At 42.2% G+C, this 13,818-nt stretch overlaps 2 protein-coding genes across 10 annotated transcripts in view; both read left to right on the plus strand.

The window, feature by feature from the left end:
* Positions 1-10,573, plus strand: part of LOC110485427 (NACHT, LRR and PYD domains-containing protein 12-like) — a 33,986-nt gene extending 23,413 nt beyond the window's left edge. For all 9 annotated transcript variants that reach the window (XM_036948883.1, XM_036948882.1, XM_036948880.1 and 6 more), the window contains 8 exons: positions 1-497; positions 2,289-2,519; positions 2,765-2,938; positions 4,041-4,220; positions 8,281-8,454; positions 8,714-8,887; positions 8,978-9,027; positions 9,162-10,573. The exon at positions 1-497 is cut by the window's left edge and continues 1,298 nt beyond it. In XM_036948883.1, the coding sequence (XP_036804778.1) occupies positions 1-497; positions 2,289-2,519; positions 2,765-2,938; positions 4,041-4,220; positions 8,281-8,454; positions 8,714-8,887; positions 8,978-9,027; positions 9,162-9,874 (2,193 nt within the window). In that variant the 3' untranslated portion in view covers positions 9,875-10,573. The remainder of the gene's footprint in view (positions 498-2,288; positions 2,520-2,764; positions 2,939-4,040; positions 4,221-8,280; positions 8,455-8,713; positions 8,888-8,977; positions 9,028-9,161) is intronic.
* A 314-nt stretch (positions 10,574-10,887) lies between these two features.
* LOC118940259 (adhesion G protein-coupled receptor L1-like) overlaps positions 10,888-13,818 on the plus strand; it is a 99,842-nt gene continuing 96,911 nt past the window's right edge. Inside the window, exon 1 of the mRNA XM_036948896.1 lies at positions 10,888-12,502. The gene's annotated coding sequence lies outside the window, so the exon portion shown is untranslated. The remainder of the gene's footprint in view (positions 12,503-13,818) is intronic.

Consider the following 13,818-nt stretch of genomic DNA (forward strand, 5'->3'; position numbering starts at 1 on the left):
CTGGAGTTGTTCATTGGGGATGTGTCATCAGAGCTGTCCTTGCATGTGCTGCTGAAGATGATGGTAGATAAAGCCTTGGAGAGTGAGAATGGACACCTGGACCTGTTCCTCCGCTTCCTCGTTGGCATCTCAACAGAATCCATCCAGAGACTGTTACATGACCTACTGCCACAAACAGAGATCAGCTCAGAGACTGTCAAGGAAATGAAGAAATACCTCAGGGAGCCGAACGTAGAGCAAGTCTCGCCTGATAGGTACATCAATCTACTCATCTGCTTGACTGAGATGAAAGATGATTCAGTGCATGAGGACATTGACAGGTTCCTGAAGTCAGGAAATCAAACAGGAAAGGAACTTGCAGGAGCACACTTCTCATCCCTGGCCAACGCACTGCTGATGTCAAAGGGTGTGCTGGATGAGATTGACCTGAGGACATACAACTTGTCCCCTGGGTGTACGAGACTGGTCCCAGCTGTAAGGAAATGGAGAAAGGCCATGTAAGTAATATCATCAAGTCAAAAATCACCAATATCTATCAATAATTATATCAGACCGATTGCAACCAATGAGGGCCACTAAATTAACGCCAGCTGATGTCTCGTTAAACCATCAACGCGTACTAAAATCAACCGCACGCTGATCTCAATTGCCGCCAATTGTTAGTGTAATCTTCCACCTTTACGACTACGACAAAAATAATAATCTTCATGTAAAATATCACGAGAAGTGTTTGAAAAAGTCCAGAGAATGTCGATATACACCTTCCTCGGCGCTCACCAAAAAAAAAATGAAAAACCATTGTCCAGCACTGGGCATGAACTCATGACCCTCGGAGTTGTAGCGCGCTGCTTAGGTCACCGTGCTACTGGAGTACACAGTGCTCTAGCAAGCTGTGAGAGTAATTGGCGATACCTCATTGTAATAGTGTTTTTTTTATTATGTTGTTTTAAGCCTTCACCAAACCATATCCCTAATCTTGAAGTCCAGGAATGAAAGCCTAAACTTAACCCTTTGAGTTGTTTCTGTTTCAGCCATCTAACCAAGCAGGCTAACCACATATCCCAGAGAAGTTAACCTCACTAGGGTAGGGAGCAGCATTCTGAATTTTGGATGAAATGTGTGCCCAAATTAAACTGCTTGCTACTCAGGCCCAGCAGATAGGATATGCATGTAATTAGTAGATTTGGATAGAAAACACTCTAAAGTTTCCACAACTGTTAAAATAATGTATGTGAGTATAACATAACTGATATGCCAGGCAAAAACCAGAGGAAAATCCAACCAGGAAGTACTGTTATTTTGAAACGCTGTTTTTCCATTGAAAGCCTATACACCATACAAATAATTAGGACCCTGTTCACGAGCTCTATGGCTTCCTCAACATGTGATCAGTCTTTAGCCATTGTTTCAGGCCACTTTCATTCAGTGGTCAGTGGAAATTTCCATTCAGCAGCCATGCGTCTGACCGAGAATGCGCCTTTCTTGTTTCTCCTTTCCTATTGACAAAGCTTTTGTCCAGTTGAAATATTATTGATTATTTATGACAAAAACCATCGGACTGTTTATACTACATTTTATTGTACTTTTTAAAACTTTTCGTCTGGAATTCGTGCACACGCCTTCTGCATTCGGATTACTGGACAAAACGCGAAAACAAAAAGGAGGTTTTTGGTCATAAAGAGGGACATTATCGAACAAAACAAACATTTATTGTTTAACATGGAGACCTGGGAGTGCCACCAGAAGAAGATCATCAAAGGTTAGTGACTAATTTAATCACTATTTCTGACTTTTGTGACACCTCTCCTTGGTTGGAAAATGGCTGTATGGTTTTCTGTGGCTAGGCGCTGACCTAACATAATTGCATGGTGTGCTTTCGCTGTAAGGCCTATTTGAAATCGAACACCGTGGCTGGATTAACAAGAAGTGTATCTTTAAAATGTGTATAACACTTGTATGTTTGAGGAATTTTAATTATGAGATTTCTGTTGTTTGAATTTGGCGCCCTGCAATTTCACTGGCTGTTTGCGAGGTGGGACGCTCACATCCCGAACCATCCCAGAGAGGTTAACTTCTTTAGGAACACAGCCCTAATGTTGGTAACTAACATCATTATGTTGTCATTCAGAGTAACATTGAATTATTTTCCATGCTACCACACATACAGCAGGTTTTTAAAGGACCAAAGAGTTTGATCTCCTTTGTGTTTTAATTTTTGCCATGGAAAAGATATCATGATACTGGTATCATCACAGCCTTAATGAATTATATTTTCTCTGTATCTACAGACTGATTGGCTTTGAACTCTCTATGGAGGACTACGAATCACTGGCCTCCATTCTCCAATCAGCAGACTCACATCTAAGAGAGCTGCACCTGGACGACATCGGGGAGCGTGATCCTGATGGTGACGATGATCCTGATGGTGACGATGAGGCCAGACTGACTGTTCTCGTTGCTGCGCTGACTGTTGTCCTCGCTGCACTGAAACATCCACACTGTAAACTGGAGACACTGAGGTCAGTAGTATTGAGGAGGTCTTCTCACGATGAAAACTATAAAAGATGAATCATTGTTGGTAGGGGTAGAATTATCATTCCTTGAACATGATGTTTTGTCACTCACAGAACTTCCGACACACACGGCAGACTTACCTGAGGAAGATTTTGACCTCACTGTGCTGAATTTGTTATAACGCTGGTACGTGTCCCTGACCTGCATTACATCACACTCTGTCTGAGTGATATTGTCTCTGTTTCTACAGACTGGGTGGCTATAAACTCTCTGAAGAGCACTGTGGATTACTGCCTTCTGCTCTCCAATCAGCCGACTCACATCTGAGAGAACTGGACCTGAGAGACACCAAGCTGTCTGATGGTGGTGGGAGGGAACTCTTTACTTCTCTGAAACATCAGAACTGTCAACTGCACAAACTGCGGTTAGTAACTTAACCCTAACCCTAACCCTAACCCTCTGGGAGGATTGATCACATGACAATAGCCTAAACAGGTAGTCGTTGTTGGACAGTTTGTTGGAGTAAAATTATCTGTAATAATTAACTGTGAACAGACACGATTTATTCATTTAGAATTATTTTAATGACCACAGGCCTACAGACAGACGCATACCTACAGATACGACTACATGCCTTCAGAAATTATTACATACCTACAGACAGACACATACCAACAGACAGACACATACCTACAGATACGACTACATACCTTCAGACATGACTACATACCAGACATGACTACAATACCTACATACATCACCACATACCTACAGACATGACTACATACCTACAGACATGACTACATACCTACAGACATGACTACAATACCTACATACATCACTACATACCACCAGACATGACTACATACCTACAGACATAACTACATACCTACAGACATGACTACATACCTACAGACATGACTACATACCTACAGACATGACTACAATACCTACAGACATGACTACATACCTACAGACATGACTACATACCTACAGACATGACTACATACCTACAGACATGACTACAATACCTACATACATCACTACATACCACCAGACATGACTACATACCTACAGACATAACTACATACCTACAGACATGACTACATACCTACAGACATCACTACATACCTACAGACATGACTACATACCTACAGACATGACTACATACCTACAGACATGACTACATACCTACAGACATCACTACATACCTACAGACATCACTACATACCTACAGACATCACTACATACCTACAGACATGACTACTTGCCTACAGACATGACTACATACCTACAGACATCACTACATACCTACAGACATGACTATATACCTACAGACATGACTACATGCCTACAGACATGACTACAATACCTACAGACATGTCTACATACCTACATACATGTCTACATGCCAGATGTACCTCACTGAGAGTTGATGTATTAAATGTGATACCATCTGAAAGGACAGGTTCTGAATAATGCTGTTATGTGTCTCTGTATGAGTGATATTACCCCTGTTTCTACAGACTGTCTAGCTTTAGACTCTCTGAAGAGGACTGGGGATCACTGGCCTCCGTTCTCCAATCAGCAGACTCACCTCTGAGAGAACTGGACCTGGACCTGAGGAACAGTGGACTGTCTGATGGTGTTGGGAGGGAACTCTTCACTGCTCTGAACCATCCACACTGTAAACTACAGACGCTGAGGTCAGTATCTAAACTGTAAACTACAGACACTGAGGTCAGTATCTACACTGTAAACTACAGACACTGATGTCAATAACTACACTGTAAACTACAGACACCGAGGTCAATATCTACACCCTAAACTACAGACACAGAGGTCAATATCTACACTGTAAACTACAGACACTGAGGTCAGTATCTACACTGTAAACTACAGACACTGAGGTCAGTATCTACACTATAAACTACAGACACTGAGGTCAGTATCTCTTCACTGTAAACTACAGACACTGAGGTCAATATCTACACTATAAACTACAGACACTGAGGTCAATATCTACACTATAAACTACAGACACTGAGGTCAGTATCTCCACTATAACCTACAGACACTGAGGTCAGTATCTACACTGTAAACTACAGACACTGAGGTCAGTATCTACACTGTAAACTACAGACACTGAGGTCAGTATCTACACTATAAACTACAGACACTGAGGTCAGTATCTACACTATAAACTACAGACACTGAGGTCAATAACTACACTGTAAACTACAGACACTGAGGTCAATAACTACACTGTAAACTACAGACACTGAGGTCAATAACTACACTGTAAACTACAGACACCGAGGTCAATATCTACACTGTAAACTACAGACACTGAGGTCAATATCTACACTGTAAACTACAGACACTGAGGTCAATAACTACACCCTAAACTACAGACACAGAGGTCAATATCTACACTGTAAACTACAGACACTGAGGTCAGTATCTACACTGTAAACTACAGACAATGAGGTCAATAACTACACCCTAAACTACAGACACAGAGGTCAATATCTACACTGTAAACTACAGACACTGAGGACAATATCTACACTGTAAACTACAGACACTGAGGTCAGTATCTACACTGTAAACTAAAGACACTGAGGTCAGTATCTACACTGTAAACTACAGACACCGAGGTCAGTATCTACACTGTAAACTACAGACACCGAGGTCAATATCTACACTGTAAACTACAGACACTGAGGTCAATATCTACACTGTAAACTACAGACACTGAGGTCAGTATCTACACTGTAAACTACAGACACCGAGGTCAGTATCTACACGGTAAACTACAGACACTGAGGTCAATATCTACACTGTAAACTACAGACACTGAAGTCAATATCTACACTGTAAACTACAGACACTGAGGTCAGTATCTACACTGTAAACTACAGACACTGAGGTCAATATCTACACTGTAAACTACAGACACTGAGGTCAGTATCTACACTGTAAACTAAAGACACTGAGGTCAGTATCTACACTGTAAACTACAGACACTGAGGTCAATATCTACACTGTAAACTACAGACACTGAGGTCAATATCTACACTGTAAACTAAAGACACTGAGGTCAGTATCTACACTGTAAACTACAGACACTGAGGTCAGTATCTACACTGTAAACTACAGACACTGAGGTCAATAACTACACTGTAAACTACAGACACCGAGGTCAGTATCTACACGGTAAACTACAGACACTGAGGTCAGTATCTACACTGTAAACTACAGACACTGAGGTCAGTATCTACATTGTAAACTACAGACACTGAGGTCAGTATCTACACTGTAAACTACAGACACTGAGGTCAGTATCTACACTGTAAACTACAGACACTGATGTCAATATCTACACTGTAAACTACAGACACTGAGGTCAGTATCTACACTGTAAACTACAGACACTGAGGTCAGTATCTACACTGTAAACTACAGACACTGAGGTCAGTATCTACACTATAAACTACAGACACTGAGGTCAATATCTACAATGTAAACTACAGACACTGAGGTCAGTATCTACATTGTAAACTACAGACACTGAGGTCAATATCTACACTGTAAACTACATACACTGAGGTCAATATCTACACTGTAAACTACAGACACTGAGGTCAGTATCTACACTGTAAACTACAGACACTGAGGTCAGTATCTACACTGTAAACTACAGACACTGAGGTCAGTATCTACACTGTAAACTACAGACACTGAGGTCAGTATCTACACTATAAACTACAGACACTGAGGTCAATATCTACAATGTAAACTACAAACACTGAGGTCAGTATCTACACTATAAACTACAGACACTGAGGTCAGTATCTAAACTGTAAACTACATACACTGAGGTCAATATCTACACTGTAAACTACAGACACTGAGGTCAGTATCTACACTGTAAACTACAGACACTGAGGTCAATATCTACACTGTAAACTACAGACACTGAGGTCAGTATCTACACTGTAAACTACAGACACTGAGGTCAGTATCTACACTGTAAACTACAGACACTGAGGTCAGTATCTACACTGTAAACTACAGACACTGAGGTCAGTATCTACACTATAAACTACAGACACTGAGGTCAATATCTACACTGTAAACTACAGACACTGAGGTCAGTATCTACACTATAAACTACAGACACTGAGGTCAGTATCTACACTGTAAACTACAGACACTGAGGTCAGTATCTACACTATAAACTACAGACACTGAAGTCAATATCTACAATGTAAACTACAGACACTGAGGTCAGTATCTACACTGTAAACTAAAGACACTGAGGTCAGTATCTACACTATAAACTACAGACGCTGAGGTCAATATCTACACTGTAAACTACAGACACTGAGGTCAATATCTACACTGTAAACTACAGACACTGAGGTCAGTATCTACACTGTAAACTACAGACACTGAGGTCAGTATCTACACTGTAAACTACAGACACTGAGGTCAGTATCTACACTGTAAACTACAGACACTGAGGTCAATATCTACACTGTAAACTACAGACACTGAGGTCAGTATCTACACTGTAAACTACAGACACTGAGGTCAGTATCTACACTGTAAACTACAGACACTGAGGTCAATATCTACACTGTAAACTACAGACACTGAGGTCAGTATCTACACTGTAAACTACAGACACTGAGGTCAGTATCTACACTGTAAACTACAGACACTGAGGTCAGTATCTACACTGTAAACTACAGACACTGAGGTCAGTATCTACACTATAAACTACAGACACTGAGGTCAATATCTACACTGTAAACTACAGACACTGAGGTCAGTATCTACACTATAAACTACAGACACTGAGGTCAGTATCTACACTGTAAACTACAGACACTGAGGTCAGTATCTACACTATAAACTACAGACACTGAAGTCAATATCTACAATGTAAACTACAGACACTGAGGTCAGTATCTACACTGTAAACTAAAGACACTGAGGTCAGTATCTACACTATAAACTACAGACGCTGAGGTCAATATCTACACTGTAAACTACAGACACTGAGGTCAATATCTACACTGTAAACTACAGACACTGAGGTCAGTATCTACACTGTAAACTACAGACACTGAGGTCAGTATCTACACTGTAAACTACAGACACTGAGGTCAGTATCTACACTGTAAACTACAGACACTGAGGTCAATATCTACACTGTAAACTACAGACACTGAGGTCAGTATCTACACTGTAAACTACAGACACTGAGGTCAGTATCTACACTGTAAACTACAGACACTGAGGTCAATATCTACACTGTAAACTACAGACACTGAGGTCAGTATCTACACTGTAAACTACAGACACTGAGGTCAATATCTACACTGTAAACTACAGACACTGAGGTCAGTACTTTGGGAGGGTTTGTCACATGACCAGAACTCATTGATTGTTGGACAGTTTGTAAAGGTCAAATTGAGACGGAGAGCATATTCAGATATATTTATTCTTGATAATAATGGCTTTTACTTGGAAGCCTGGTCCAAAGATTCATATCTACTACAGGTACAACTGCATATTAACACTAGCAGACTAAAACTTGTGTTGTTCACTGCCCATAAATACTTTCTTTGCCAAGAATGCATTTAAACTGATTAGCCTGATTTAATGGAATTGTTTGTTTTGTCTTTAATGTTTTCTCTAATGTTATTTTCAAAGTTGTGTTACTCATCATGTTGCAATATATTATCCATTTAGGCTGAATGGATGTTCCCTGACAGAGAAAGGGTGTGAAGCCTTGGCCTCAGCTCTCAGCTCAAACTCCTCTCACCTGAGAGAGCTGGATCTGAGTCACAATGACCTGCAGGATTCAGGAGTGAAGGTGCTCTCTGCAGGACTGGGGAATCCACACTGTCAACTAGAGAAACTGAGGTTGGTATTTCAAAACATACCTGCTCAATACAAAGATGATTTGTCAAATCACAACATCATTACAGTAGCCAGTAAGTCAGCTCAACCAATGAGGTAAATACTGGGTTAACTGGAGAATCCACATTGTAAACTAGAGAACCAGAGGTTAGTATTTAGAAACAGTATTGGTTTTATTGGAAATATGTATATACTGTGTATCAGCTATCACCACTAGAGGGCAGCAGTCCTGTTGTAAAATCATGATGAACTCTCTCTGCAGGCTGTCCTTCTGTAGAGTCACAGAGGAAGGCTGTGCTTCTCTGGCTTCAGCTCTGGGGTCAAACCCCTCCCATCTGAGAGAACTGGACCTGAGCTTCAATCACCCAGGAGACTCTGGAGTGAAGCTGCTCTCTGCTAGACTGGAGGATCCACACTGTAGACTGGAGAAACTCAAGTTAGTACAGTTACTGTGAAAATTATATTGTTGTATACATACACAGACTGTGTTTCACTCACTCTGTCCGTTCCTCTGTCTCTCCCACAGTGTGGAACATACAGAAGAGATCTGGGTTAAACCACAGCTGATGACGAAATGTAAGGGTGTTAGTTATAAGGAATCCGTTTATTGACCAATACATTTGACAAACAGGCGTATAATTAAACACACACACACATTCCGACAAATTCGAACCAATTCCCTCTCCTCTAACTTGTCCTCTTGTCTGCAGATGCCTGTGATCTCACACTGGACCCAAACACAGCACACAGAAACCTCTCTCTGTCTGAGGGGAACAGAAGGGTGGAGAGGGTTAAAGAGGAGCAGCCGTATCCTGATCACCCAGAGAGATTTGATCACTATACCCAGGTGTTGTGTAGAGAGGGTCTGACTGGGCGCTGTTACTGGGAGGTAGAGTGCAGTGGGCTGGCTGACATTGGAGTGACATGTAAAGGCATCAGTAGAAAAGGAGATGGTTCTGCCGGTGAATTTGGATACAATAAGAAGTCCTGGCGTCTGATCTGCCGTGGGAATCATTACGGTGCCCTCCACAATAGTCAATATACTACAATACATGCTCCACACCTCATAAACCCTCCTCAACCCCAGAGAGACCAGTCCTCCTCCCCTCCACGCCTCATCAACCCTCCTCAACCCCAGAGAGACCAGTCCTCCTCCCCTCCACGCCTCATCAACCCTCCTCAACCCCTGAGAGACCAGTCCTCCTCCCCTCCTCAACCCCAGAGAGACCAGTCCTACTCCCCTCCACGCCTCGGAGTAGGAGTGTTTCTGGACTGGCTGGTCGGCACACTTTCCTTCTATGAGATCTACTCTGACACAATGACCCATGTGTACACATTCCAGACCACATTCACTGAGCCCCTCTACCCAGGGTTTAGTGTTTCTAATGAGGGCTCTTCAGTGTCCCTGAGCCAGGTAGAGTAGTCTCCTATGTCCTGGAGGAACACCTGGGTCTCCATGGAAACACAGTCACACTCCTGTTCTAACCCAACCATGTGACATGATGGGGTGTTGTTGACAGTGATCAGGACATCAGATACGAAAATCCAAGATGTTACATTGTAACAGATAAATGTTGTTGATTGTGATCATGACAGATATTCGTATTCACACCACTGAGTCAATACTTTGTAGAAGCACCGTTGGCAGCAATTACAGTTGTGAGTCGTTTTAGGTAAGTCTCTAAGAGCTTTGCACACCTGGATTGTACAATATTGGACCATTATTATTTGTTCAATTCTTCAAGTTCTGTCAAATTGTTTGTTGATCATTGTTAGACAGCTTTTATCAAGCCTTGCCATAGATTTTTAAGCGGATTTAAGTCAAAACTGTAATTAGGCCACTCAGGAACATTCAATGTCATCTTGGTAAGCAACTTTTTATCCTAAAAAATGTCTTAATCCTTGCTGATGACAAAGATACTCATAACATGATGCAGCCACCATCATGCTTGAAAATATGAAGAGTGCTACTCAGTGACGTGTTGTGGTGGATATGGCCTAAACATTATGCTTTGTGTTCAGGACAAAAAGTTAATTTCTTTGCCACATTTTATGCAGTATGTTTTTAGTGCCTTTGTTACAAACAGGATGCATGTTTTGGAATATTTTAATTCTGTACAGGCTTCCTTCCTTTCACTCTGTCATTTAGGTTAGTATTGTGGAGTAACTACAAAGTTGTTGATCCAATCTCGGTTTTCTCATATCACAACCATTCAACCATGTAGCTTGTTTAAAATCCCCATTGTCCTCATGGTGAATTCCCTGAGCAGTTTCCTCCCTCTCTGGCAACTGAGTTAGGAAGGACGCCTGTATCTTTGTAGTGACTGGGTGTATTGATACACCGTCCAAAGTGTAATTAGTAACTTCACCATAACTTGCTCATAGGGATATTCAGCGTCTGATTTTTTTTTTCATCTACCAATCGGTGCCCTTCTTTGTGAGGCATTGGAAAAACCTCCCTGGTCTTTGTGGTTGAATCTGTGCTTGAAATTGAGGGACCTAACAGATAATTGTACGTGTTGGGTACTGAGATGGTGTAGTCAATCAAACAGCATGTCAACCACTATTATTGTACACAGAATGTGACTTGTTAAGCACATTTTTACTCCTGAACTTATTTAGGCTTGACATAACACAGGGATCGAGTACTCATTGACTCAAGCCATTTCAGCTTTCAATTTTTTGTGTATAATATGAAATCCCACAAACAAAATTCCACGTTGACATTATAGGGTATTGTGTGTAGATCGCTGACACAGCCGATCAATTGAATCCATGTTAAATTCAGGCTGTTACGTAACAACATGTGGAATAAGTCAAGGGGCAGTGAATACTGTCTGAAGGCAACATATACAGCACAGGCCAACATATTGTATGTGTACTGTAGGCTACAATACGCTTGGTTTTTGTAACGAGCTCTTTACCTGCTCTTACATATGATTGGCATTGGATTGGTTAGGTTTAGGCTTTCTCCTGACTCCTAGATTCAATCTTTATAAATATTACCGTTTTAAATAATAACTTTGTGTCATAGACTACAATTAGAGCCTATACTGTCTGATTACCACTATGCCAATGTGAAATTGTAGATTTGTTGGTTTGATTCAAATAAGAGAGAGAGAGAGAGAGAGAGAGAGCGGGAGAGAGAGCGAGCGAGCGAGACAGAGCTAGACGAGGCCGCGTTTAACGGAAATCGGTGCCATTGAGAAACAGTGCGTACGTTACTTTCCGCTATCACGCTAGGGTATTAACGATTCCATACATTCGATCGTCGGTCATATCAACTCTATTCGGTCGTGAGGTTTATGGAGCATTACGGACGTTCAGGTCTAGATTCTTTAAATGCTCTGGATAATATCTATCCGTGTGTAATATTGGAGCCCTCCGCATTCCAGGCTAGGGAGAGGAAGGATGCTGTAGCCTACCAAGCTATGCGCTACTGAAGTGTTTTACATTGGCCAATAGCCCAGCCTCATCAGTGCGACTGCATTTTGACTGGACTCGACGATACAAAATATAATTTAATATGACTTCCATTTGCTATGTGTTATATCTGTACGTTTCTATTTGTCATCCAACTGGACTAGCCTGTAGAATAGGCTACAGTCATCGCCATAGGAACCCGAGGGAGATATCATTATAATAAGCTACTTTAGTGCAACAGCGGGAAAGACGGTCGAGTCCTATTAGGTGAGATTGAGCGTATGTGTGACGCTAAAGTGGCGTGTGTTTCCTCATGTGGAGTGTTTTTCGTCGAGGAGGATACGCTCGCGTTGTCGGATAATTCCCACGTCAAGGATCGGTTGACTCCCTTCTTTATTCCATCTCGCTCTTACACACACGGTGCGCGTGGCCTCGCCCGGGAGCAACCGGGTCGCCTATTACACGGGCTTATTTTTACTGCATCGGCAAGAAGGAGAGGGAGAGAGAACCGAGGATAAAACAACGGGAGGGAAGGACTGGGGGACCGGAGGAGAGAAGAGGAGAGGCGGGATGAAGGAGGAGACGCAGTGAACGACAGAGGAGGAGGAGGGAGACTCGAGCGTTCGAGGTAAGCGGGAATAATGGCGACGGTAGGGTACATGTATTAAGAACGGTTTGGTCTGTACAATCACACACAAACACACACCCACACATATACCACTTAGGCTACGGTTTGGCCTGTCAATATGGCGCATGCATGTACACTCCTGTGTGTGTGTGTGTGTGTGTGTGTGTGTAATACACATGTTGACTAGTGGCGTCTCCTGCTGTGTGTGAGTTGTTTTAATGCACCATGGAACACTCCAACAGGCATTTAGAATCTCTCCCTCTTTCTCTCCTCTGAGAAAAAGACAGTAGGATGATGAATGTGATAGTAGGGGGTTTGCTTACTGACAGGCTGTCTCACTGAGTGGTGAGTCACTCACATTCCTGTTCTAATCAAATTTCAAATCAATGTGTGTGTGTGTGTTCGTGCGTGCGTGTGTGTTTCTACATATGTTGTGTGTCTGTGGGTGCTCGTGTGTTGTGTGATGATTGTGTTCCAAGTCTTTGAAGAGTGTCTTATTTTTGTCTGTCTCTGTTTGTCTCTCCTCTGTGTTGGTATTCTGTAGGGAGTGTGTGTGTGTGTGTGTGTGTGTGTGTGTGTGTGTGCGTGCGTGTTTGTGTGTGTGTGTGTGTGTGTGTGTGTGTGTGTGTGTGTGTGTGTGTGTGTGTGTGTGTGTGTGTGTGTGTGTGTGTGTGTGTGTGTGTGTGTGTGTGTGTGTGTGTGTCAGTATGTTTTGACTGGGGACTATGATGGTGGAAAGAGGGATCACGGGGGAGAAGTCAAGACCAGTGGACAAAGAGATTATAAACAGAATGTAAAGTGGAGGTGGGCTGGAAAGAGAGAGGGAGAGAAAGAGAGAGAGAGCTGTGGTGACCTACATGCCAGAACTGGACAAGAACCTGACACTCTTAGCACTCAGGGGGACAAAACACCTACCTGGAGGAGACAGCATTCCCTCCAAAATATTCCCCTTTAGACACAACTATGACAAAACGGGTCTCAATTCCTGTAGCTCTGTCGCACGCTGGGTCTATACATAGTCAATGGTTGGCTTCGAGGGGAGTTTTACGGTAGGTACACCTACAGCTCATCCCTTGGCAGTAGTACTGTAGATTACTGTATAACTGACCTCAACCCAGAGTCTCTCAGACCTTTCACTATCAGCCTACTGACTCCCCTGTCAGATCACAGCAAAATCACAGTCCACTTCAAAGGAGCAATACTCAATCATGAGGCATCAAAGCCAAAGGACTTCGATAATATTAAGAAATGCTATAGATGGAAGGAATGTAGTGTGGAAACCTACCAAAAAACTATTAGGCAACAATAAATTCAAT

This window comes from Oncorhynchus mykiss, chromosome 17 (genome assembly GCF_013265735.2).
Source record: "Oncorhynchus mykiss isolate Arlee chromosome 17, USDA_OmykA_1.1, whole genome shotgun sequence".
NCBI classification, from domain to species: Eukaryota; Metazoa; Chordata; class Actinopteri; order Salmoniformes; family Salmonidae; genus Oncorhynchus; species Oncorhynchus mykiss.